Source organism: Eubalaena glacialis, chromosome 3, assembly GCF_028564815.1.
Source record: "Eubalaena glacialis isolate mEubGla1 chromosome 3, mEubGla1.1.hap2.+ XY, whole genome shotgun sequence".
Classification (NCBI taxonomy): domain Eukaryota; kingdom Metazoa; phylum Chordata; class Mammalia; order Artiodactyla; family Balaenidae; genus Eubalaena; species Eubalaena glacialis.
The window spans coordinates 164,507,283-164,533,725 of NC_083718.1; the positions used below are offsets into that span (position 1 = coordinate 164,507,283).

Genomic DNA, 26,443 nt, shown 5'->3' on the forward strand with positions numbered 1-26,443 from the left:
TGGTCCTCACTAGAAACGTGAAGGGAAAGCCCTTTCCTGCCCAGTCCTTTGGAGGCCACACTTATGCTAGGGGAGCAGGGATGGAGAAAATCTTTTTTCACAAGAGCTCTACCATGTGGCATTAAATCCAATAAACAAATGCATACTAAGCAGCTATGGAGTACTGGGCACTTTCGACAGCAGCACCCTGAGAGCTAACCCCAGCGAAGGGGCAGCAGCTCCACCTACTGGGCCCTTTCCCACCCTGTCGCCAGGAATCAGTTCAGTAAAAGATTTTATTCAAAAATACAGGGCTTCCCTGGTGGCACAGTGGCTAAAAATCTGCCTGCCAATGCAGGGGACATGGGTTCAAGCCCTGGTCCGGGAAGATCCCACATGCCACGGAGCAGCTAAGCCCACGTGCCGCCAACTACTGAGCCTGCGCTCTAGAGCCAGCGAGCCACAACTACTGAGCCCACACGCCTAGAGCCCGTGCTCCGCAACAAGAGAAGCCACCGCAATGGGAAGCCCGCGCACCACAACGAAGAGTAGCCCCCGCTCGCTGCAACTAGAGAAAGCCCATGCTCGGCAACAAAGACCCAACGCAGCCAAAAATAAATAAATAAAATAAATTAATTAAAAAAAAAAATACAGTAAGGCCTAACAGTCTCCTGCTTCAATCAGAAGGGCCCTAAGGGGTGGCAGTGGACCATCACTAAGCCAGGCTGGTTGGTTCTCTGCCGGAGAGACCTGGGGCTTCCATGTCACCTGTGCAGCTGCTGCTTTGGAGACTTGGCTTGTACAAACCTGAACGACACGTGTCCTGCCAAGAAAAATGTTCTCCACCTCTGCAAGCTGCCACATTCCCCCTGGCACAGCCACAGCAGGGTGCCACCAAGAGCCCAAAGCACCCCTGGACCTGGATGGGTGGATCCAAAAGAAACAACAGTCTCTTTCCCAAGCAAGGAGCCAGAAGTCTGAGGTTCCAATGGGCACTAAAACGTCAAAGCCCTTGGCCTATTTTCAGGACCCATGAGGCTGGAGCCTCTTAGGTTAAACACAGGGGCAGCCAATCTCTTCCCTTAGAATCCTCGGGCCTCGGAGACAGCCTTCAGTTTAAGAGCAGCTCAGGACCCCTAGCTTTATTCCCTTGCAGTGAGTTACTCTGATCACTTCTACCCTGGAACTTCATACTCAGAGAAGATGGACCTTCCTGCTCCATTTGGCCTGTGCACCTACATAGCATTTGAGGACTTGTGGGTGTGTAATCTGCGTACATGAAACCCTAGTGGTGTGTTCGTGCACACACCTGTGTTTATGAAGCCTTGTGCATCTGCTACCCTGAGAGCCTATAAAGAGTGTGCACCTTTGTGTGGGCGTGTGCTTCACCAGAAGGCATTTAGGTATACCTCCACCCTCCTCCCACCTTCCTCCCCAGCGGGGGCAAGGGAGCCACAGCAGCAGTTATCAAGCAAGCTGTTCTGTCCCAGGAACAGACTGCTGCTTGATCTGTTTGCTCCTCTGTCCAACACCCACGTGATGAGTCCCTTTCCTGACTCAGGTCTCAAGTCTCCAGACGCCTCTGTCATAAGGCTATCAACATTTACTTAGCTCAGCACCTTCCCAGACTGGGAAGCACTTCCTTCCTGAAGGCAAAAGCTGCTAGCTTCTAGTCCCCTGGCCCTTCCTCCTGCTTCCCAGGGCTCCCAGATCCGAAGCCCACTGAGTACACCCTTAGGAAACAGGCTTTCATTTCAGGCTTTGTATAAGAACATAATAGTCATAGGAATTTATTAAGTTTGAATAATTTTTCTTTTTAAATACCCGCAGAAGGGTGTTGCTCTTCCCCCTCCAGGGGGTGAGGTGTAAGCACGCCTCCCAGAATCCTGCTCCTCCCACATCTGCTCTAAGCACGCTCAGCCTGTCCTGACTGGCCTCGGCCTCCCATCCCTATGTGGGCAGGTAAGGGAAGGGTGAGACTCTGGGAGGTCTATGTGTCTGCCGCACACACGCTGGGGTATCTATTTCCAGGGTGAAGGCCTGTACCAAGCCATTTATAGCCTTGGAATCAAGAGCTGGCCAGGAGGGCAGGAACAGACAGCCAGGTCTGTTCTGATCTGAGCTTCATCAATAAAGAAGAGGTGCCCCTGTGAGTTCCTAATTCCAAGGGTTTCTATCTGCAGCTGTAAAGTGTAAAAGAAAAAAAGTCCTTCCTGGCTAACTTATGCAGCCACCTGAATATCCAATAAGTTAAGAATGAATGAGGGTAAAATCAGTCTATCCACTTGTTAAAACATTACGCAAACATTAGAAATATTTACTTTAATTTTTACTACGAGCATATACTACTTTTAAAAATTTAATGATAATAACAAAATGGAAAAGAGCTAATGATTTAATAGTACGTGAAAAAAGTAGGCCGTAAAGGTGTTTAATTACAACTACAAAACACAAAAACCAGTGCCAACCTCTACAAAATGGAGGAAATCAACCAGAATGCTCCTGATAGTCGTTCCCCTCCATTCCCTAACCTCCTAGCGTAGTTAAGTACGCAACAGTTATCTGTCGTTCTTGAATAAGCATTGGGATTAGAGACGAACTCACTTGTTTTCCAAATCTGCTACATAAAAGACTATGTAACTTTTATAATGAAAAAAAATGAAAGTATATAAAAATGAGACTGATTTCAGGGAATTCCTTGGTGGTCCAGTGACTGGGACTTGGCGCTTTCATTGCCTTGGGCCTGGGATCCTGCAGGCTTCGCGCAGCGGCCAAAAAAAAAGACTGATTTCAACAATTCAACAACCCACAAACAATTTAGACGGGGGAAGGGGCTTTAACACTGTTCACATCAAATGTCAGATCTATAATAAATTATGGTTATAAACAGGAAAACCAAGTCACTTAGATCAGTGGAATCTGAAGTTACTGGAAACACAAAACATAAACTCTTCCACGTGGAATGACAAGGCTTATCGATAACACTTCAACGTTTTCGACGACTCTCAAATTTGTAAATAGCTGGGGAGTTGACTGTTTCTTTCTTCACCTTCACCTTCTGAGTTTTATCCTACAAAAGAGTAAAAAGTTACCAGTAAATAGTAGGAGAGGTCTGTGTAAAACAGAAAGTTTAATAAACCTATTAGAAAGCCCCTAATTCAGCCCGTCTCAATGTTCAAGAGAGACAAAGCCCTTTGTCCTAAGGCATCCCCGACAAGATCAGTCAAGTTCTCCCCTGGGCATCTATAATGAGGCTGGCTGTGCAGAAGTTCTGGTGAAAATTGAGAAGAAAGGTACTCAAATCATTATTTTGTAGGGCTTCTTCTCTTACGGAACCCCAGTTGAGAAAGGCAGACCAAAACGATCTCCAAAGCTGAAAAATTTGACATTTAGAGGAATGATAATATGAAAGGGGCATCTTATATTCCTTAGCTCTGCTATTTAACTACACAATGTTGTCTACTTTTAAACACCAGTGAGTGACACGCACTGTTTTATTAACCTGTTTAAATGTTACAGATAGCTGCTCATAAGCTATAAAGTTCATATGCCACCCGATCCTACCCTTTGCTGTTCCAAAGCACTGACTAATAAGCAAGCCTCTTATTACCTTCTTAATCAAGGAACATTTCAACACTGTCAGAGTAACAGACACTGGCTCAAACCACTGCCCCTGAGGAGCAGACATTTCCACTGGGGTTGGTTTACACACAGCTGAAATCCAGTCTCAGTTTAGAACTTTACAAGGAAGAAAATAAAATAAAATAAAATAAAATGAAGGCCTAAGGCTCTCTCTCCTCACCAGAAGATCTTTGCGAGTCTGAATTTTCTGTGCAATAACAAACAATTTCTTCTCGCGCTCAATCCGCTGTGTCAGGCAGTTATACTGCTTTTGCCTCTCTTTCGCTATTTGCTGCAGAAGAAACACACATTTTCAGTAAAACAATTAACAGGATAAAAATGAGTAAGAAACTGTTTCTTGATCCACTTGGGCCCAAACGCATAAATGGTTTCATCAATTCCCTCCTTACCCCAGAATCAACGTAACAAGAGACTCTGAAGTTGGCCATTTTACGAACACCACATTCCAGAGCTCCATGGAACCTTGGAGACTTGCCCATGGACACGAGGTTCACCTGCAGCAGAATCGGAACTGCGCCTCGAGTCACACAGATCCCAGGAATCTTTCCACTACTACATTGCGCTGTCTGAGCGTCCCGGTTACCTAACGTGCAGGAATGAACCAGTGCTGGAAACCCTACACAATGAGTAGAGAAGCAGAGAAGGGCCACCGGGCAGTGTGCTGGCGTCAGAACCGCGGAACTCAGAGAGCGGAAGGGCTCTGTCAGTGGAAGCTGACCTGAAAATTCTCACTGCTGATGACCCCTCAAAGACCAATGGTCCTTCAATGTGGGGGGATCACAGACCTCTGAGAAACTGATGAGAGCTTTGGATTCTTTCTTGACATAAATGTATATATGTATTTGTACAAATTCATACAAACGTATATACCCAGTCACACAAAATTTCAAGGTGGGAAGAAGGTGTTCATAGACTTCCTAAAGCCCATTCGTGGATTGCCCACCCCCTCCAAGTTACAGACTAAAAATTCCCTTGCAAGCCACCCACCAGCAGTCTCTTAATAAAAATAATTTTGCTTTAAACAAGACAATCAAAAGAAACACCACCACTAGACAAAAAGGGCAATCCAAACCTCCCCAACTTTTCAAAAGGTAAGATGGTGAACCATTCTACACAGGACTTTGGAACACCAATCTCTTTCGGGACTACTGCGATACCTGAGAAGTGTCAGCGACACAGCTAACTGAAAATACAACTACGTGACCAAAAGGGTTATCACTAGAACACCAGTCAGCCGGCTCCTCGGCTGGAAGTGTTAGCTACACAGAGGGGAATATTACTGGGCCTCAGATTTAAACAATTCACCAATTCTAGCATAGTCTCACAGCAGTGGTTTCAGACAGCTTTTGTTTTCACTTTATTGCACAGACTGTTGATTTATGGGATTACCCAATATAATCAAACTAATTAGGGGTATTTATATTACTAAAGCAAGTTTAGCTGCCTCTGAGCTAGAGAAGCTGCTGTGAAATTAAACAAAGCTGATGCGGTGTAAATGATTCAAATCAAAACAGAACAGCTGTCTGCTTGAAACACATTGACAGCATTTTTTTAAATGAATCAGTCAGAAGTGAGAGTTCAACTCCAGAAGACTTGGAGAAAAAGCATGTCTTCTGCACAAACCCAGTTACAGTGATGGAAAGCACCGTAAGGACAAGTCAATACAAAATTTGGGGTACAAATGCAGAACATGAAAGACCTTCCGATATGCATATTCACTGTTAAAGGTTTAATATCAAAGTATACCAAATCCCTTCATCTTCAGTGTCCCCTCCTTTCTCTGCCTTTTAAAACTGCTGGCAACTGTTACAAGCATTGAAAGCACAAAGCCCAGGGTCAGATGTAGGATTCAAATGCAGACCTACGGAATTCCCTGGCGGTCCAGTGGTTAGGACTCGGTGCTTTGCCAGGGCCCGGGTTCAATCCGTGGCCAGGGAACTAAGATCCCGCAAGCCTCGCAGCATGGCCAAAAAAAAAAGAAAAACCAAAACAAATGCAGACCTAAAGGCCAGAATGTAAGCTCCTGACCACTATGCTACACGTCCTCTAATCTTAGAAACTAAGGAACCCTCCTCCACTTCCATTCCCATCACCAAATCTTCCTTCCACTTCTCTAAGAGAAATTAGTAAGTTTTCAAAAATAATCATCTTAAATGCAGTAGGGGGAAAAAAAAAAAAAGAACCTAGATTCCCGTAAACTCAGACCTGAAGAAAAATGGAGAAAATTACCTTAAGTTGAGTCTGATTGTTAACTCCTTTCACTTTCTCCTTCTGCAAGGTCTCTATCGTAGGTCTGTTAAAGACTCTGTCGACTAGTTCTGGGGTTGTTCGCAGGTGAGTTGCAATATCAAACTGTTCGACTAAAAGTCAAGACAATCCTTAAGGTGCTGTCTCTAACACCAAACAACACAGACCAGTATGCTAGACTGTCCCAGAAACTTTCAAACATTTCATACCTTCCTTTTTGGTGTCAAAAAAAAACACATGCTTCTTCTGTTGCTTCCCCTGGAAATCCAGCAGATGGAGCTCTGATTTTAGTCTTTCAATTTTCTAGGATACAGAATATGGTCTCATTTTATATTGGGTTCTTCTAGGGTACCAGAAATGAATTTGCACAAGTTTAGACCATTCCACATCATTATCACCAGCCAGCAAAGAATCTGCTTCATTCTTTTAAAAGAAAGGACCACTAAAATTTATCAAGCGCCAACCACATGTCAGTTAGGGGGCTAGCTAGGCACTACACAAAACTCATTTAATCCTTACAACAATCCTATGAGATAGAAATGTGGAAACAGCCCCGGGGAAGCTAATTTGTCCATAATCATGGGGCTAATGAATGGCAGAGCCAGAGTTTAAACCTAAGTCTGTCTCAAACTTGACCTCTTTCCACTCCACCATGCTGACTATACTTTTAAACCATTATCATAATTAAGTGTACTTTAAGATTGGAAATGCCAGAAGAAATCAACTTACAACTCGAGATCAATGGATTTCTATTTCTCTTCTTAACCAACAAAAACATATCAGAATAAAGAGTTTTAGTTGTTACCTTAGCTTCTGCAACCCTTTTCATTTCTATATATTTGACATCCTGAGTTCTCATCAGTTTCAGCTGTTCTGGAGTTACTTCTTCCTTAGTCTCCTTAATAACATGAACTCCATCCTAAAATCCAAATTTAAAAGATACGTTTCCTATTAGATTAAAATCATTAATAAGTTGTTGGCATAGTTCGTGGCTGGAACAAAGACAACCAAAGGCTACATACAACAGCAACACAATGCACCAGGCCCCCAAGACACACATTCAATTCAGCACCTCCAATCACCCTCTCAGAATAGCTCCAGGCATCAGACAACTCCAAACGCATGCTGCTCATGAAGGGGCAGCTTTGCCTTGCATAATGACCAGGAGCACCTGACCAACTGGAGAAGAGCTAAAAAAAAAGCCCAGGATCCTAGCTATCCATCTCCTCCCTCATCCTTATTTTCCTTGTTGAGTTGGAGCTCAAAACACCAACTGAGGGACTGCCCTGGCAGTCCACTGGTTAAGACTCTGTGCTTCCACTGCAGGGGGCTTGGGTTCAATCCCTGGTTAGGGTACTAAGATCCCACACGCCATACGGCATTGCAGGGAAAAAAAAAAAACCCAACTGATCCATTAGGCACCCACCTGGAGTTTAACCCGAGTCATTTTATAGTAGAATTCATCTGGATTTTTTTCAAGAGCCTTCTTCCGGAGAGCTCTAAGGTATTTTTGCTTTTTCCGGTAGTCACTGAAAAGCAGGTTAAACAAGGTTCATGGCAAAAAAGAAAAAAAAAAAAAAAAAACACAACAAGCAAACTTTACAAGCATCTAATGATACATACAAAATGAAACTCAAAAAAGCCAAAGGAGTGACTACATTCGACCCACGCTCCAATGTCACACTCCAATGTCAGATGTTGAGCTCATCTCTTTGTGGGTCCTCTCCTATCCCTGTTCTACCTGAAATTAACAGTCCCCATTTCACGTAAGTTTTACTGCCATCTACATCATTACAAGGAGAGACCCAACAAAGCACAGATTACAACTCCTCAGACGGGGTTCTGATGCAAGCCTGGGCACCAAGTGACCAAATAAGATTCAGAAACCACACGTTGTAGTATAGCATAGTGACTAGAATCGTGGACTCTGGAGCCAGACTGTCTGGGTTCAAATCTTGACTCCACCACTTCTGGCTGAGTAATCTTGGATAAGTTAGTTAACCACTCTGCATCCCAATTTAATCTGTGAAATGGGTGTGATAACAATAGTATCCCCAAAGATTGCTGGAATAAATGCATGTAAAAATGGCAACTCTCTTAGAACACTGCCTGGCCTAATAACAGCACTCAGTTATTATTATTTGCCTGAAAAACTCTGGGACCCAGAGCAATCCACTTAATCCATCACCAGCTGCTCCGGGGGCATAAAAAGGACCTCAGCTGACATGCATGGCTAACAAATAATTATAAAATGTTTTGTAAATAAAGTGCTAAAGAAGAAGAAGAATAGGGATAATTGTTTTATAAAATGTTTTCGAAGTTCATTATCACCCACACTCAGTCCCACGAATCCATCTTTCACATGTCTTCATTCCACACCACACATGGTGATGTAAGAGACTCAACAACTGGAATGTTAGATTCTATCTTGAACTTCAAGAAAAGGGAGAGAAAAAAGATTCAGCTTTTAGCTCAAACACCAAGGCAGAAGCAAACCAAAGCCACTCTGAGAAAACGATCTGGAACAACATAATAAAAAAAATTCTCAATGCAACTACAGTTAAATAAATAACGCTCTGCCTAAACAAAGAAAGAAGTTTAGGGTCGCAGAAAAGTATCTGACAGGCTGCCAGAGCTTTGGCCATTTTATCAATGGCAGGAAATCATCCCCTGCTGGACACTCAGGCAATTCAGCTGTAGTACAGGGAGGCTGTAAGCTTTTCTGGCAGCACCGCTCCCAGAAAGACTGTACTCACTCTGCACGAAGTTTGTAATCTTTCTTTTTCTCCAGCAGGCCCAGATGTTTTCGAAAGCTGGGCTAGAAGACAAAAGGAAAAAAAGAGTGCTTAGTTTCCTCAGCAAACACATACCCGAATCAACAGGACAGCTGACAGGAACAAGGATCTCTGGAGCGTTCAGTAAATCCATGTCTTGGCAGCCAATGTGCTATCCTGTTCCCTCCCCTCCCCCAACTGGGCACTGCCCAAGGATGAGAGGCCATGCAGGCGCCAGAGAGGTCACAAGTACGGCCATAGTAGGCTTCTTGGCCTATTAAGGACAGAGAAAGGCAACAATGACTCGGCACTAAGAAAGCAGTTGCCAGTTGTACTAAAATTACTACAGACTTAATCCAAGGGTTTATAAAATACTATGAAGGGGAAACATAGTAACAGGGAAGCAACTGTGGTTAAGAGAGCTAAATTTAGAGTCTGAAGAACTGGGTTCAAATCCAAGCTTTACCTCTTAACAATCTGTGACTCTGGGCACTTCACTTAACATCTCTGAGCTCCTGTTTCCTAGCTATAAAATAAGAACAATAAGACCTACTTCTCACGACTATCCCGAGGATTTAATGAGCCTCTGTAAGTGGTAGTTGCCCGCACACAACCTGGCACATAGCAGGTGCCCAGCATATGTGTACTGTTATTATTCTAACTTCGGTACTAAGCATGAGAGTATGACAGAAAATACTTTCTCTGATACAGAACTTGGATAGCATGAAGGTACAAGGATTAAATCTTGCTATTATCTTTCTACAAGCTACCACTCCTTGAGCACTTAACCTACGGCAAAGTCAGTGCTAGATGCTTTTGCCTACACATCATCATAATAGGCCAAATTTATTAAGAATTACCGTTACATTTTCGGCAAATCTGAAAATATAAAATTAAAAGAAAGAAAAGAAAATCACTATAAAGAATCTGTATGGGGACTTCCTGGTGGCGCAGTGGTTAAGAATCCGCCTGCCAAGGCAGGGGACATGCGTTCGATCCCTGGTCCGGGAAGATCCCACATGCCGCAGAGCAACTAAGCCCATGCGCCACAACTACTGAGCCTGCGCTCTAGAGCCCGCGAGCCACAACTACTGAGCCCACGTGCCTAGAGCCCGTGCTCCGCAACAAGAGAATCCACCACAATGAGAAGCCCCCGCATCACAACGAAGAGTAGCCCTCACTCACTGCAACTAGAGAAAGCCTGCGCACAGCAATGAAGACCCTACACTTCCAAAAATTTTTTTAAATTAAAATAAAAGAATTTGTATGTACTTTTACGTTGCTTTGTAAAATCTAGGAGTTTTGACATTCCCAGAAGGTAAAAAAAATTCCTGTTCTCTTGTTAGGATGAGTATGTAACATGAGTAAATAAAATTTTTATCAAGGTGAAAAAAAAAAAGAAATACTGTTACAAAGCAATCTGCTATGCTCATTACACACAATGTCATTTATCCCCAAACAATCATGGAAAGTGGATAAAGCAGGCACTACTGTTATCCCAATTTTCCAAAAAGGGAATGAGGTTTAGAGAACTTGCCCAAGAACATAGACAGAACTAGTAAGTGGCAAAGCTAGAACGAGGCCTGTTCTATCTGGGGCCACAGTCTGCTCTTCCCCACCCTCCTACACTGCATCCTCTTCCACTTTGAATATTCTCGATGTTTGAGGCAGTACATAAACTTCTCTACTGTTTAAACTTGTATAATAACTTGAGTGGAATTTTTTATTTCTTTATTTACTTGTTGGATGCACTGGGTCTTCGTCGCTGCACGCAGGCTTTCTCTAGTTGCGGCGAGTGGGGGCTACTCTTCGTTGTGGCGCGTGGGCTTCTCATTGCAGTGGCTTCTCTTATTGTGGAGCACGGGCTCTAGGTGCGCGGGCTTCAGTAGTTGCGGCACGCAGGCTCAGTAGTTGTGGCTCGCGGGCTTAGTTGCTCCGTGGCATGTGGGATCTTCCCGGACCAGGGATCGAACCCATGTCCCCTGCCTTGGCAGGCGGATTCTTAACCATTGCGCCACCAGGGAAGTCCCTGGGTGGGATTTTTAACAGTCTCCTCTCTCATCCTCTATCCTTGAAGTGATGCAAGAAATAACTCAATATTTAAAATAATACCCAAGCCCTCTCTTGATCATTATTATTTTAATGATAGCAGACAAAGAGAAGTTGACAGAGAATAGAGAAAGAAAACTCAAGGGTCAAAAGAGCAACAAAATGAGGCAGAAATCTTGAAATTTGTCATGTCCACTTGAATGTACACCTGCCAGGAGGAAGCCTGGCATTGAATCTGAAATAGTTCACGTAATTACCCCCTCCATACCAAGTATCTTCCAGAGCTCCCCCAGTGCCTCAGTGAGGACCTATAAGATAAAGTCCAAACTTTACCCAAATAGGGAGTGCTCTCGTCAATGTGTTTACCAACCTTTCCAGCATGGCCTCCTCCTCACCTCTCCCACAAAGACCCTCTATTCCCACTCAGACATGGCCATGTCATGCTCTTTGCCTCTGTCTTCTCTACGAATCCAAATCAACTACCCACAACTGTGCCTTTGGACACACTATTCAACCTCTTTAAGCATCAGATTCCTCATTTGTATTGATACAAATGAGGCTAACATCTGCCTCACAGGAATGCTGTAGGATTATACAAGATAATCCTTGTACAGCATGTTGGGCTGTACCTAGCATACAGTCAGTGCTCAAAAAGTGAGTTATGGGACTTCCCTCGTGGCACAGTGGTTAAGAATCCGCTTGCCAATGCAAGGGACATGGGTTCGAGCCCTGGTCCGGGAAGATCCCACGTGCTGCGGAGCAACTAAGCCCGTGCGCCACAACTACTGAGCCTGCACTCTAGAGCCCGCGAGCCACAACTACTGAAGTCCGTGCGCCTAGAGCCCGTGCTCCGAAACAAGAGACGCCACCATAAAGAGAAGCCCGCGCAACGCAATGAAGAGTAGCCCCCGCTCGCCGCAACTAGAGAAAGCCCGCGCTCAGCAACGAAGACCCAACACAGCCAAAAATAAATAAATAAAATAAAATTTTTTTTAAAAAGTGACAGCTATTATCATTGCCTTCCAAGTCCAACAAGTTTCACTGTGATGCTTTCTCTCATCATCTCTCCTCTTCCCAATCATGTTCCTAATTGAGCATTTTTGTTTGTTTTTTAATTTGGGGGTTTTTTTCCCTTTTTTTTTCCCCTCTCATTGGTCACTTTTTTATGCATCTCTTATAAAGTTGCTTCTTTATTCAACTTTTAGTACCCTCTGGATTCAAAACACTTGGTCTGATCCCTGGCTTTGCTGATTGCCACCTACAGCTGTATGTCTTTGGGCAAATTACTTAACCTATCTGAGCCTCAGCTTCCCCATCTCCAAATGTAAGAAAATAATAGTACCTACTTCCACACACTCTTGAGAGATAAATGAGATAATAAGGGTAAAGCATTTTTCACTTTGTCTGGCTCTGGCACACAGCAAGCACTTCTAGCTGTTATTATTTTTAGATAGATCCACACAGGGGTCCAAACAAGGTGGCAAATTATCAATACACTACTCCCAGCACACCACTGAGCATACAGCAAGTGCACAATAAATGTCTGATAAATGCTATTAAGCAGGAAGACTGAACTGTGGTTGGGAGGCCTTAGTTCCATCCCATCCATCAGTGACACAACTTTAGACACATCCTTCTCTTTCTCGTCCCCATCTGTAAAATGAAATCCCACCAGACATCCCTAAGGGCTTTTCTGGATCAGATATTGTGTGATTCCTGAGAACAGAAGAATAAATTGACTCTGCATATATTAAATGAATTTCCACTCAACCTCTCCACACAGACACACCCTCCACAGAAGTCCTGCAATTGTTCATTCGGTCTGAATTTGGTGTTTGTGACTGGGCAAGTCAATTCTGTTCTTTGGACCTCAGTTTCCTCATCTGTATAATGGGGTTGGAAAACACCAACATTACATGGTGAGACATAAACAAAAAGCGTACGTGGCAGATCTTCATGGACCTCAAAGCCCAGGCATGATGATGATAACACATTAATTAACACCAATCTCTTCGGGATCAGCCCGCATACGCAGAGGACAGAGCTGAGTGAGTATCTTTAGATGTGGATTCCAGTTCCAGCGGGGACACTTATTGGCTGTGTGAACTTTGACCTCAACTTCCCCAAAGAAGATCAAGCACTTTACACACAGTATCTCATTTAACTACTTCAATGAAACCTTGCAAGATAGCTTTGATTATCTCCCAGGAATAGGGACAGCTGTGCTCTCCTAGCGAGAACGACCACCCCCTCCTCCTCGAACCGCGAGGGTCCGCCCCAGCCACGCCTGCGTCGTCAGCATATATTTGCATGTATTTACAAGCAACATCTCCGCACAGAAAAGGCCAGGACCCGCAGCTGGGTGGGTGGGTGGGTAGGGCCGGGGCGAGAATAGCACATGGAGCCACCGGCCACAGTTCGTGAGGCCTGTGCGGCCCTACCTGGCTTCGCTCTCGGTGTTCCCGCTGCCGCGACTTAGCCGCTTTCCGAAAAGCCGCCGCCATGTCGGCTCAGTCCTGGAAAAGCTCAGTAGACAACGCCGGTTCCGCACCGCCTCGTCCACTGACCCTACCGGATATAGGCCGAGCCGCCAGAGGTTTAGAACCGCCCCTTCTTTTCTGCAGCCTATCCAGCGCCTGCTTTTCCGGAAATACGTCATCTAGCAAAAGGCGTCCACCCCAGGCTGCTTCTGGGAAGTGTAGTTCTCTAGGTCTAGCCTCGTGACTCTACAACAGCCAGCTCTTATTCGCCAGAGCCTGTCCACGTGTACGATGAGTTCGCCTTCGTGATCCGCTCCGTTGGCACCTGGGAGCACCGTGCTGGCACTGCCCTTCGGCTGAGCTGGGCCTGGAGTGTGCGCATGTGCAGTCAACTACCGCTCTCCTCCGTTTGCCGTGTTTATGCGGTGTATTTGTATACACTGCTAGGTATACGATAGGTAACTATTTTAGAACTGACTGTATAGCACAGGAAACTCTACTCAATGCTCTATGGTGACCTAAATGGGAAAGAAATTCAAAAAAGAGGGGATAGGGCTTCCCTGGTGGCGCAGTGGTTGAGAATCTGCCTGCCAATGCAGGGGACACGGGTTCGAGCCCTGGTCTGGGAAGATCCCACATGCCGCGGAGCAGCTGGGCCCGGGAGCCACAGTTACTGAGCCTGCGCGTCTGGAGCCTGTGCTCTGCAACAAGAGAGGCCGCGATAGTGAGAGGTCCGCGCACCGCGAAGAAGAGTGGCCCCCGCTTGCCACAACTAGAGACAGCCATCGCACAGAAATGAAGACCCAACACAGCCATAAATAAATTAAATAAATAAATAAATGAAGCATGACACAAATTAAGCAATGTGAATACCATCAAGCTTTAAAAAAAAAAACTTAAAAAAAAAAGGGGATATATGTATATGTATAGCTAATTCACCTTGCTGTATAGCAGAAACTAACACAATATTGTAAAGCAACTGTACTCCAATTAAAAATAATAATAGTTAAAAAAAAAAAAAAAGCTAGGGGCCCTGTGAATTTTCTGGTGTACCGGAAAGAGCACTCTATAGAGAGACAAGCATCCTCAAAACCATGTCTGGCTCTGCCATGTACTGCCTGTGTGACTTTTGACAGGTCGCTTTGATACCGACCAGGATTCCTGGCCTTCCCCAATCAATATAAATTGACTAGAGGCCAGATAAGAAATTCAGGCAAGGCTTTATTGGGGCCCCTGCAGCTGCAGGAGGGAGCAAAAACAAGTAACAGGTTCCCTTGCTTGCTCCCGGAACGGTGGGCGTGGCAAACTGGTTCCTTATATGGGGTGAGGGTAGGGGTGTGTCCAGGGGTCAGGCCAGAGGGGTGGCTTAGGTGTGTTCTGCCCACGCTTTTGTGGTGTTGAGTGCAGGGGCCATGCGCAGTACCCTGCTTTTGCTTCCGACACCTGTTTTTTGCTCCTGGCTCTTCAGAAGTGGCAGTTGGGTTATTTTTGGTCTTTTTGTATCTTTTGGTCCAGAATTTGCCCCAATCGCACATGCACACAGTTACTTGGCTTTAATGAGCATCATTTCTCTCATCCATAAAACAAGGATAATAACAGCACGCACTGCTCTCCTCATAGGGCCGTCAAGGGGCTCATAGTTGAACGGAGGAGTTATATCATGGCATTAGTTGTAAAGTTCTAAGTCCCTCACACCCTCAAGGTGTGGCTGACAGAATGAGTGTCAGAGGCAGTACAATGTAATGATTAGGACCATAAACCATGGAGGTGTGTTCTGATCCTGTTACCAGCCAAGACAAAGTTAGCTTCACTGAACCTTAGTCTCCCATGTGTAAAATGGAAGTAATAATACTATACCTACAGGATTGCTGTGAGGATTAAATGAAATAATATGTTTAAAGTCCTTAATACTGTGTTCACCCATCTGCAAGTTCATGATCAATTAGAGCTATTATTGTTATTATTAGTATTACTAAACCTACCTGTAAGGATTGAGAAAGGGTTGAGCACAGCAGAACATTCCAGAGGCATTTGGCTTCTTTTCCACCACGTGAAGCTAAACTTCAGCAAGTTCTGTAACTGCACCCATTTCTCATGACAGTGCTCATCTCTCCAGCTGAGGAGCTCTGGAGAAATCCTCTCCTCAGTCCCTAGAGGTGTGAATCCAGTAGGCCAGTGGGCATGTAAAAGCTGAAAGTAGCTGAGATCTGCTATGTGAAAAGTTTTTTCCTGCCTCTGAGTCTGAGCCTTGCCCAACTAAGGCCACATGCATTAGCAAAATTCCATCTTATTTGTTACTTAACCATTGAAAGACAAGGCCCTTCATGATCTGGCCCATGCCCACCTTTCCAGCCTCATCTCAATTAAGAAGCCCAGCCATCAGGCAGAGTGACCAGGTGGCAGCCCTAGTAGCTCCTGCCACTTCCCCTGAAGAAGGCATTGAGTGGCAGGGATACCCAGGAGAAGGCAGCTCTGCACACTGGAAGTGGGGGAGGGCCTTCAAGTCAGCCCCAGATTTGAATTGCACATCCACCACCTATCAGCTTGTGATTTAGGGCCACCTTGTCAAACCCTCTGAGCCCCGTGTACTACTCCGTAAAATAGTGATAGTAATAATAACCACCTCATGTGGCTTTTGTAAGAACTGAAGGAAGTAATGACTGCCACTTAGCACGGTGCCCTGCATGTAGTTGGCATTTAAGCATAGGTTATTTCTCCCTCTACTCTTCCTCCCCCACGCTCTGTAGCAGTCACTCATTTTACCCTCTGCACCCACAGACCCATTGCCAGGCTTGGGGTCACTAGGCAAGTGTTTCTGGGCAATCTGAAAGAGGGTGTCTGCTCAGCTAGAAGGCCTGCACGGGCTGTAGGCAGCCCAACGGGCAAGAGTGAGCAATACACCAGAGAAGGAAGGGAGTTTTCTCACTGGGGGGAAGAGAGCTTGTGGTTACAAGCATCAGAGAGTGATTCAGCACCCAGAGGAAACCATGAGAGTCTTGCCAGTCGTCAGTCACCCAGGGCCTCCTTTTGTAAACCCTTCCAAGGTGAGAGAACAGCTGGGAGACACTGAACAAGATAAGGAAGGGTGGGGCGGGGGGCCTCCGGGGTGAGGGACGGGACAACCAGATCCCACTCACCCAAGGCCAGTCAGCCAGCGCTCAGGATCTGCTTCCAGCCCCCGTCAGACACACCTGTTCCCTGGGAGGGGGGGAGGACTGATGGGGGACAGGAACAGGGAGTCCATGAGGCTGATCCCTAGACCTCCCTGGGGCACGTCCACCTGGGTCAACGGAGATTAGAGCATGCAGGGAAATGTGAGCCTACTGGGGAGCTGGAAATGGAAGCCTACTGGGGAGCTGGAAATGGGGAGGGAAAAGGATACAGCACCTGCCCTACACCAGTCTCCCTCTCTCAGGCTGGGCCAAGTCAAAAGTCTCCTAACTCTTCTGGGCCTCCAGACTCCAAGTCCAAGAAGCAGAATCTTAACACTTGACCAGGAAAGAGAGTGTTGGAGTGGAGGCAGTGTCCCACATGTTGAATACCTACTGTGTGCTTTCATCCAATCCTCACAAGAATGCTGTGACACAGGGAGTCCCCCACTCTGAACAGATGACAGACTGACGCTTCAAGAGGTTAAATGACTACAGAGGCGATAGAGCCTAATGATTAAGCTCATTTTTTGGCATAAGGAGCTTTGACATTTGACTGTCTGGATTTGAATCCAGGCTTTTCTATTGTTAGCTGTGTCACCCTTGGCAGGTTACTTACTCTCTCTGTGCCTCCATGTTCTCATCCTTAAATCAAGGATAAAAATACATATTTCACAAAGTTGTTGGAAATCAAGTGCATTAATATATGTAAAGTGCTTAGGCAGGGACTGGTGCAAAGTAAGAACTCAGGAAATATTGGCTCTTATTCAGGCTGCTCATCAGAGATTCAAGCCGTGAGTAAAACCAGAGACCCCAAATCACTTTGCTGTACAGCAGAATTAACACAACATTGTAAATCAACTGTACTTCAGTTAAAAAAAAAAAAAAGAGACCCCCACCCCCAACCCTACCTTTGATCCAGCACCTTCCTTACTCACTTATAACTCCTCCCTTTCTGAAGGATGCTCACCTTTGCCCTCCCCTCACCCCAGAGCAAACCCTTTCTTGCCATCTCCTCCAGCCAGGCAGTCTTCCCTGCACTCCCCTGGGCTAGGAGTCTCCTACACCTGCAAGGCAAATTCCAGAGCAAGGCCCACCCATGGGCTGGCTGCGCCCTCCCTGGGCTCCAGATAGCATGTGCCTGTGGTCCAATCTGGGGTGTGGGAGTCCAAATGGAAGCAGTGTCCATCATTCATTCATTCATCAGATACTTTTTACGTGCCAGACATTGGAGTAGGTACTGAGAATGCAGTGGTGAACCAGAAGTACGCAGTCCCTGCCCTCATGGCACTTACAGTTTAGGCATCAGGAACAACAATAATAAGGAATTAGTTAATTTTGAAAGGAAACCTGGCCTCAAGTGTGACTTGGGACCCAGGAAGGTAGGCGTGTGATTCAGAGGCGGGAGAGGAGGGTACTCAGCAGCCCCAGCCTGGGAGAGAATGAGTCTCTGCTCTGAGAGCTTGGCGGGACCCAGCCGCCTGTGGGATGGGAGAGCCTCTGTGGGCACCTGAATCTCTACTCTAGACTCTGAGGAGAGTATTTCCAGGGTTGGTTTGCTGTCTCTTGTTTTGCTAACAGCACAGCAGAGCCGCCTCCTCCCTCCCCCACCCTTCCAGATCGAGGCTATTTATTCCTAGTGACAAGCCTGAGGATCCCAGGGGGGGGCGGCCTCAAGGACCTGGAGGGGCCTTGTGTCCCTGGCAGACGCCAGTCCTCCCGCCCGGGCAGGGCACAGGGAGGAAGCCAGAAGGTTGGAAACTGTAGAGGTCGGGGAGGAGGACTTCCCTCCACCGCCCCTGCAGCGCCCCATCCTTGCACACCCCTCACACCCCTTCCTGAGAAGCTCAAAAATCATGGGGCCAAGGATTAGGGTCTCCCCTAGGCCTCAATGGTCAAAACTGTTCCTGGGCACTGTGGAGACCAAGGGAGGATTTCTCTGTCCCACGATGCAGCTGGAGGTGAAAAGGTGGTTACTTCTGTTTTCACCACTCAGAGTTGTGGAATAAAGCCCTTTGAAGGTCAAGGCCCTATAGAGGGGGGTCCTTAAACTTCACTCCTTGTTTGCAGAGAACACCTTCGTTCCCACTGACAGGGCCGCGACAGCAGGGTCAAAACCACCCCCTCCTCCAGGCTGGAATAAGTCCTCTTTTACAACTTAGGGCTGAGTGTGATCCCTGGGGGTAAACTGCGAGGGGGCGGGGACACGAAAAGGGCATGAGGACTCTCTCGGTCCCCAAATGGACCTTGGTCGGCTGCCTCCTGTATCCCTTGCCTGAGACTGAATACAGCTAGCCGCTGGGGACCGGGGTGGGGGGAGGTAAGGAGAGTGGGGAAAGAGAGGGAGGACAGCAAAAGCTGCAGGGAGGGGACAGGGGCGGGGTCCTGGCCGCCCAGGAAGGTTGGTAGAGCCAGGTTAGGCCCGGCGGGCCCAGGGGGCTGGGGCAGGCTCCAGCCTAAAAGGGAGGTGGGGGCGGGGTCTGGCCCCCAGCCTCCAGGACGAGGGCCGGGGGCGGGATCCGCACCCCGCGGGCAGGGGAGGCCGGGGGCGGGGTCCGGGCGGGGCGGGCCCCCGCGCTCACTTCCTCGGGGAGGGCTTGGGGCCGCGCTCCCAGTCGCCCACACAGTCCGTGCGCCGCAGGCAGCCTCGGCGGCAGCTTGCTCGGTCCCGCTCGGCCCGGCCCGCAGGTAGGAGGCGCCGAGGAACGCGGCCCCGGCTGCCCGCCACCACCACCCCCCCTCCCGCCCCACGCGAGCGCCGCGCCCCGCTCCAGCCGCCTGCCTCGAGGTGAGCTCCCCGCCGAGCCCGGCTCCCCATCCCGGCTCCCGGCCCCCGCCCTCTGGCGGGAAAGGAGAGGCGGCCAGCCGGGGGTTAAGGGCAGCCGCGGCCCCCGCCCCCTGCCCCCGCCTGGGTCCGGTCGCGGGCGCAGGGAACACGCTAGGAGCCGGTGGCGCGCGGGCGCCGAGCCCCGGGGGGCGCCCCCGGAACCGTACCGCTCCGGGCGCTGCAACGCCAGTTAGGTGGGGCAGGGGGCCAAGTTTGAAATGGAAAAGCGAGAGTCGAGAGAGACCGGGAGGGTTCGAGAAACCGGCTTCCAGAACGCCCGGTGGAGCAAGAGACCGAGACAAGACAGGAGCGGCGAGCTTAGACAAGGAGGCTGCGGAGATACCCGAAACAAGGACAGAGACTTGGGCGTAGAGTCACCGGGAGGCAGACCCGAGGCATAGGGTCCGACCCAGGTTTTGTGGAGCGGAGCATTTTAGGAAAAAGCATGCAGTGACCCCAGACGTGTTGTCAGCCCTTTCCAGGGTCTTGGAGGGTTCTGGGCAAATGAGGGGCCCCGAAGCTTAAGCTTCATTAGCCTTGTGGTAAACCAGCCTCTGAGAGGCCTAGAAAGACATCCAGAGACTGGAGACAGACGCACTCAGGCATACAGAGATGCTAAGAGATAGAGAAGGGTGGTGGGTAGGGACCAAGACATTCCACCCTTTAGAGACCCTTGAGATGCCAAGACTTGGGCAGACAGTGGTAGAAATCCACAGAGGCTGCCGTGGGGAGATAGCCAGTCAGAGACACAGAGACACGGAAACATACAGACAGCTGCTGAAGTGTACAGACACAGACGTGCTGAGTGGAGCAGAGCTAGACGCCAAGAGACAGATGTCATGGAGGGGCAGTGACAGTTTTCAAGACAGACCCCGCGGGACTCAGGCCTGAAAGATTGGGAAGGGAGGATGTGGGGAAACAGAAACACTGGGCCAACTGAGCCCCCCGTGAGGCAGAGGACCTGAGACATGAGACAGTAAGACTCGAAGGAGCCCTACACACTCTCCGAGACAGCCCCAACTTATTTTTAAACTCAAATCTTGGACGCGCTGCTTCAGCCCTGGGGGACCCGGGGTGAATGAACTGTTCCTCTTCTGTCCCCAGAGCAGCTGCTGGATCCTGCTTCCCACCCCCTTCTCCCAAACCGCTCTGACTCCCAGGCCCCATGGCGGGGGCGGGGAAGAGAGTGGAGAGTTTGGGGTGGATGCCTAGTAGCAGGGGTGAGGGTGGGGGGAGTTTGATTTCTCCCCTCAAGTCCCCTGTCAACTCCTGGAAGCTGGGGGAGGGGTCTCTTCTGATCCTGAGTCACAGCTGTGGGACCTGGCCAGGGTCCTCCTGGACAGTGGGGGGCGGAGGGGGGCGAAGGGGTTGAGCGGTTGGCATGGGTACTTGGAAAGACTTCTGGGTGTCTTCCAGTCACAGGGCTGGCAGCTGGGGAGAAGAGCCAGGCTCTTGTACTAGTGATATCATCCAGCATCTCCTGTCCCCCTGCTCTTAAACGCTGACCACCCCGTCCACCACCATTTCTAGGGAAACAGGAAAGGGCTCCAGGCTGGAAGCCAGGGGACCTGGGCTCTCTGATACCTGAGTGACTTTGGGCATGCCCCTGCCCTGTCCCTGGCCTCTGTGCTCAGCTGTAAAATGAGGATGATACCCTATCCTGCCTGCCCTTTGTGCGATCTGATAGATGGTGGGTGGGTGGGAATGCGCTTTGTGAGAGGCAAAGCAGCATGCAGGTGTGTACACCTGTGTACCTGTGTTGGGGGTTTCAGAGTTATGCTCACTGGAGTCAGACTGGCCCCACTGGTCTCAGTGAGCCCCACGGCCTGGGCCTCTTCAGCTCCCCCAGCAGAACTAAGGGGTTCCCTTTTTATTCTCTCCCTAGGCCCCCGCTGAGAATGTCAAGGTCAAGTCCCAGGCCAGCCCCCCGACCCAGGCCTGGCTGAGAAACTGTTGACTGACCCCCATATGAGTGAGGGGCTAATAATAAAACACTAAGAGCTACCATTTACTGACTATTTAGTATCTCCCAGGTGCTTTCCAAGTATCATCACATTTAAGCCTGGCAACAACCCTAGGAGGTAGGAGGTAGTATTAGATGGGGAAGCAGGCTCAGGGAGCTTAAGTGACTTGCCCAAGATCACCCAGGTTTATATTTCACAGCTCAAGCCTCTACACAGCACATGCCACGGCCATTTACCCAGCCATTTTGAGCTGCAGGAGGTTCACGGGGAGGGGTCCGATGTGTGTGTCTGGGTCAGGTGTAGGCGGGTGTGTGTGTTGGGGGCAGCGGCTGAGAGCCATCTGGCAGACTGAGCGCTCTCCCCCCGACCCCCCTACCAGCCGTGAAGGGATACAGGCCTGGCTCCCTTTAGTCCCCCAGTCCTGCCAGGGAAAGGGGGGGGGAGGGGCAGACAAAGGGCAGAGACAGGTGGGCCTTGATATTGCCCTTCACTCTGTCCTCACCAGAGCCCAGCTGGACAGACTAGGGGATTCTGGGAAAGAAACAGAAGCCACGCCCATACCCTATTTGGGGTGCCCCTGTCTCAGAGTGGTGACTGCCTCCCAGTGGGCAGACCTAGGGCTAGTTTGGACCTGGGAAGGTGACAGAGCTGTTGGGGGCCAAGCCAGGAAGGAAGGAAGGGCCCAGGGCACTCGTGGACGGATGCATGGCCACACTCCACCTGTGTGGCCCCCGCTGCCCAGTGGCTCACAGCCCAGGCAACCCTCAGATGTTGGGCCAGAGGAAACCCAGGCCTGAATGGCGGGGAGCGGACTGAAGTGGAGGGATACCCTCCACCCTCCAGCATAGCCCCCAGCCCAGAAGTCCCAGCTCTGAAGACCCCAGCTCCTGGCGACCTCATGCCCTGGTCTGGGGTATGAACTGAGTGTCCTCCCATTGTACAGAAGGGCAGCTGTGGGTTCGTGAGCCACCCCTTCAGAAGAGCCAGGCCCCCTAGGCTTGGGGCGTCTGCTGGCGCCTGGAGTCTGAACTCCAAACCAGAGCCACGCTTGTTGGCTAGAATTTCCTGCGGGGGGTGGCTGAGAAAAGGAGGGCTTTTCCTTCAGCTTGAGCCAGGCCGGGCTCTGGGGACTGCCAGTTACTGGGGTGTAATGTGGAGGAGTGTTTTGGTGGGTTCCTTTGTACTCCTGGGGCTCATCTGCAGCTGTGAGAACATCCCCTTCCTAGGGTCCAAGTGGTTCCTCTCCACCCACCCCGGGATCCCAGTCCTCAGAGAGCAGGCTTCATGATGGAGGAGACTGGGGGTGGGGAGCTCTGAATTTGGGGCTAGAGACTGGAATCAGGGGCAGCAGAAGGGACTGGGAACCCCACTTCCTAACCCTCCCTACTCCCCAAGCTCCTGCTGCAGAGGCAGCTGTGTGGATGACCTCATCCCACAAACATGCTTTGTTCCTGAGAAAATGGAAAGTGTCTGAGGTTTGGTGGGGGGCTGGGTGTCTGCAGCAACAGAACTCAGGGCTCCCCCTTGCCTGACTCCCTACCGTAGGGGGGCCTGATTGGAGAGGAAATGTCTTCAGTGGCTCCCACTCTCTCGCCCTTCACTCCCCCGGCCCCAAACCCTTAAAAAAGCTGGGGAGAGGCTGTCTCTCCCAGAGGCAGGGAGAGGGAAATAATGACCCAGGGGATGGAAAGATTCTGGGGCTTTGCCAGTCACTGCCAGGAGTGATGACCGGCAGGAGACAGCAGGAGGCACACTGCATAATCTCCAGTTCCCCTCTCCGTCCCCAAGCATCTCATTTCCCTTTTTTCCTCCCCTGTTGCTGGCAAAACCTGACATCTGGCCATCTGTGCTGCCACAGCTGCTGCAGATGTTGCAGGCCAAGGCTGCCCAGGCTGGTGTGACCAGAGACCCAGCGGGAGGTGGAGGGGGTGAGGGCAGAGGGTCCAGCTGGGGAAGCTTGGCTGTGTCCAGCTTGCAGGATTTCCTTCCTGCTTAAACCTAGGCTGAGCCTCTGAAGTCCTTGTTGCTGGATTCTCCTGGGAGGGGAGGCCCAATGTGATTTCTCCCATCAGCCTCCTCCACCTCCACCATTCACTGGCCCAGCATCCTTCTTACATTCCGCTGTTTCCTGGTTGGGGTTTGGGGGGTGGGGTGCGAACAGCCCCATTCTCATCCCTAAGCTCCCCACTCCAGAGCTCTGGGTATACCCCTAGTGTCCCTTCCTGGGAGTCAGGAGAGGGTGAGAGCGCTGTTCATATGGGATAGGGTGGGGTGGCTCCGTGTCCTTGCTCTTACCCCCTTGGGGACAGTAGGGACAGTGGAAGCTAAACTCAGGCTAAATGCAGGGGCAGGAAATGAGTCACTGACCCAGGAAAAGCCCCCTCCCCCCAGTTCTGCCAGGGCCAAGATAAGAAAAGAACTTCTGCTTCCTGGTTTTTTCCTGACCCCCTCTCATCCCCAACGTTAAATACAGAAATAAACATGCAGGACTCTTTGTGTTCCCAGAAATACCCATTCCCCATCACCACCTGCTCTGACCTGGCATTTCCTATGCTTAGTTCTTGCTCTTTTTTAAATGCAATGGGCTAAGCCACAGCCCCTCTGGGTGACCCTTGCCCCACCTTGTGTCCCTAACAGGGCTCACTCACAGCCACCATGAGCGAGGCCTTTGACTGTGCAAAATGCAGCGAGTCCCTGTACGGGCGCAAATACATCCAGACAGACAACGGACCCTACTGTGTGCCCTGCTATGACAACACCTTCGCCAACACGTGCGCCGAGTGCCAGCAGCTTATCGGGCACGACTCGAGGGTAAGGACTGGACCACACAGGGCAGGGAGTGGGTGGAGGCTGGCAGGAGGGGGCGAAGGTGCCAGTGCCCCTGCTGTGCTCCACACAGGAGCTGTTCTACGAAGACCGCCACTTCCACGAGGGTTGCTTCCGCTGCTGCCGCTGCCAGCGCTCCCTGGCCGACGAGCCCTTCACCTGCCAGGACAGCGAGCTGCTCTGTAACGACTGCTACTGCAGTGCCTTCTCCTCACAGTGCTCCGCCTGCGGGGAGACTGTCATGCCCGGTATGTTCCCGGGGGCTCCCAGGGGCTCATTGTGCGTGGGACTGGCATGCCTGGCATCTGTGTAGGGTTCTTGTAAGGGACTGGCATGCCTGTCTGATACAACATGGAGGCTTGGTAAAGACCTGCACACGCAGCACGTTCCTGGAAATTTACTGTGTGCAGGATCTGTCGTGCTTATTTGCTCTTGGGAGCTTAGCACGCACAGGGACTGACACGCATGATACACACCTGGGGGCTTAGCATGTTTGGCACACATAGGAGCTACAAGTGTGCTGAGACTGTCAGTGTTTGTTGCATTGGGGCTTGGTGTGTGCAAAGACCTATAAATAAAGGGCTTAACACGTATGGCAACCTGCATGGCTAATAGAATGTGAGGATTTAGAACACGTGGAGATTGGCATGATTAGGATATGCCGGGGCTTATTATGTTCTGAATCTATCACGTCCGGGGCAGAACTCTGTGTGGGCAGGGACTTGCTTGCCTCGTATATGGGGTCTTTGTGTGTGTGCTCACACTGTCACATCTGGTATATAAGCGCTTAGCATATACCGAGTCATCGTGCCTGTGACCTGGAGGCCTGGCGTATGCTGAGATCGTCATATTCTGGTACACGTGGGGACTTCACCTATGCCAAACCCTCAGGTCTAGTTTATGGGGGCCTAGCACGTGCTTAGCCAGCATATCCAGTGTTGGGGGGAGGTGGTTAGCATGTGCAGTATATGTGGTGGGGATCCTGCTGCAAATGCATGGACACCACCCTGTAGGCTGTGGGAGCAGCGGGGACCCTCTTGGGGGGGGGTGGCAGAGGGTGGCACTCAGGAGCTCGGGACTCAGCCTCTGAGTGGGACCCCTGTTCCCCACAGGATCCCGGAAGCTGGAGTACGGAGGCCAGACGTGGCATGAGCACTGCTTCCTGTGCAGCAGCTGTGAGCAGCCGCTGGGCTCCCGTTCCTTTGTGCCCGACAAGGGTGCTCACTACTGCGTGCCCTGCTATGAGAACAAGTTTGCTCCTCGCTGCGCCCGCTGCAGCAAGGTGGGGGCTGGGCCGGCGGGGCGGGGGTGCCGAGCTCCACTGCACACAGGGGTGGGGTGAGCAAGGCTCTGTCGTGGGGTAGGAATCCCCACTCCCCCTGCTGACAGACGCCACCCCACAGACACTGACGCAGGGTGGCGTGACATACCGTGACCAGCCCTGGCATCGGGAATGCCTGGTCTGCACCGGCTGCCAGACGCCCCTGGCAGGGCAGCAGTTCACCTCCCGAGATGATGATCCCTACTGTGTGGCCTGTTTTGGAGAACTCTTTGCACCCAAGTGCAGCAGCTGCAAGCGCCCCATCACAGGTGGGACAAAGGGTCAAAGGACAGAGTGGGTAGAGTGTAGGCAAGGGAATGGGACCTGGTACTGGGTGAGGCCGAGGGACAGGACCGCCCTCCAGATCGCAGAGCTAACCTCCAGCCTCCCTCCAGGACTCGGTGAAGGCAAGTATGTGTCCTTTGAAGACCGCCACTGGCACCACAGCTGCTTCTCCTGCGCCCGATGCTCCACCTCCCTGGTGGGCCAGGGCTTCGTGCCGGATGGAGACCAAGTGCTGTGCCAGGGCTGCAGCCAGGCGGGGCCCTGAGCCAGGGCTCCTGGGCCCAGGCCCTCCCAAACCAGGGCTCCAGGACTAAGGCTCCTTTTCCAAACCACCTCTGGGACCCAGCCCCTCCCCAAATTGGGGCTACCCCTGGGCTCCAGGATTCAGCCTCCCCACTCCAACATCCCCAATCTGGTACTTCTTGACCCAGGGCCCCCAAACTTGGGCTCTTACGGAGGCTCTATCATTCAAATCCCCTCCCCAAGCCTGAACTCCAGAACTCAGTCCTCTCCCCTATGGTCCGGCTTCCCAGACGAAGCCCTCTCCCTAAATCAGGGCTCTGGGACCCCAGCCCCCTTCAATCTAGACTTCTCCCCTGAAGACTTTAGGTCTCCTATGGGTGCCTGAGAAGTCCTCAGAAGTGGACTATACTCAGGCTTGACACTCCCCACCCCCATCCCACCGCTATTCCCAGGGATGGGGCTGTCTGGGCAGCACATCAGGGGTTCACTGGTTAGGGGGTCCTAGGGTACAGGGTTTTGCCCAGCCCTTGTTGTCTCGTTTCATTTCATTTCAGCTCCATTTTGCCCAGAGATGGACAGAGGGGTGGGTTTGGCTCACCCCCCTTTCAGATTCTGCAATAAAGCAGTATGAGGAAGCGAAGGCCTCTGTGTGTTTGT

The 26,443-nt window shown here is 50.1% G+C and overlaps 2 protein-coding genes across 3 annotated transcripts; one reads left to right on the forward strand and one right to left on the reverse strand.

Annotated features, from left to right (window-relative positions):
* Nucleotides 1-2,286: 2,286 nt before the first annotated feature.
* UTP11 (UTP11 small subunit processome component) lies at nucleotides 2,287-13,270 on the reverse strand. The gene is made up of 8 exons (XM_061186762.1): nucleotides 13,133-13,270; nucleotides 8,625-8,686; nucleotides 7,295-7,397; nucleotides 6,674-6,787; nucleotides 6,078-6,171; nucleotides 5,851-5,981; nucleotides 3,782-3,892; nucleotides 2,287-3,049 (listed from the first exon to the last, which is right to left on the reverse strand). Exons 1-8 carry the CDS (start codon nucleotides 13,193-13,195, stop codon nucleotides 2,966-2,968), a joined length of 762 nt encoding a protein of 253 aa, XP_061042745.1. The 5' UTR covers nucleotides 13,196-13,270; the 3' UTR covers nucleotides 2,287-2,965.
* Nucleotides 13,271-18,944: 5,674 nt separating this feature from the next.
* On the forward strand, nucleotides 18,945-26,421 carry FHL3 (four and a half LIM domains 3). 2 transcript variants are annotated; one of them, XM_061186765.1, is made up of 6 exons: nucleotides 18,945-19,008; nucleotides 23,749-23,922; nucleotides 24,011-24,185; nucleotides 25,050-25,219; nucleotides 25,341-25,527; nucleotides 25,654-26,421. In XM_061186765.1, exons 2-6 carry the CDS (start codon nucleotides 23,767-23,769, stop codon nucleotides 25,806-25,808), a joined length of 843 nt encoding a protein of 280 aa, XP_061042748.1. In that variant the 5' UTR covers nucleotides 18,945-19,008; nucleotides 23,749-23,766; the 3' UTR covers nucleotides 25,809-26,421. The 2 variants fall into 2 exon arrangements, with proteins under 2 accessions (XP_061042748.1, XP_061042747.1); XM_061186764.1 differs by having other exon boundaries at nucleotides 18,946-19,108.
* The last annotated feature ends 22 nt before the right edge of the window (nucleotides 26,422-26,443 follow it).

Coding starts and splice junctions, on each gene's coding strand:
- UTP11 (XM_061186762.1), bottom strand. CDS start 13,195: ATGGCGGCGGCTTTTCGGAAAGCGGCTAAGTCGCGGCAGCGGGAACAC. Junction 8,687..13,132: donor AACACCGAGAGCGAAGCCAG/GTAGGGCCGCAC, acceptor TTTGTCTTCTAG/CCCAGCTTTCGAAAACATCT. Junction 3,893..5,850: donor ACAATCAGACTCAACTTAAG/GTAATTTTCTCC, acceptor TTTCTTCTGCAG/CAAATAGCGAAAGAGAGGCA.
- FHL3 (XM_061186765.1), top strand. CDS start 23,767: ATGAGCGAGGCCTTTGACTGTGCAAAATGCAGCGAGTCCCTGTACGGG. Junction 24,186..25,049: donor CGGGGAGACTGTCATGCCCG/GTATGTTCCCGG, acceptor TGTTCCCCACAG/GATCCCGGAAGCTGGAGTAC. Junction 25,220..25,340: donor GCTGCGCCCGCTGCAGCAAG/GTGGGGGCTGGG, acceptor GCCACCCCACAG/ACACTGACGCAGGGTGGCGT.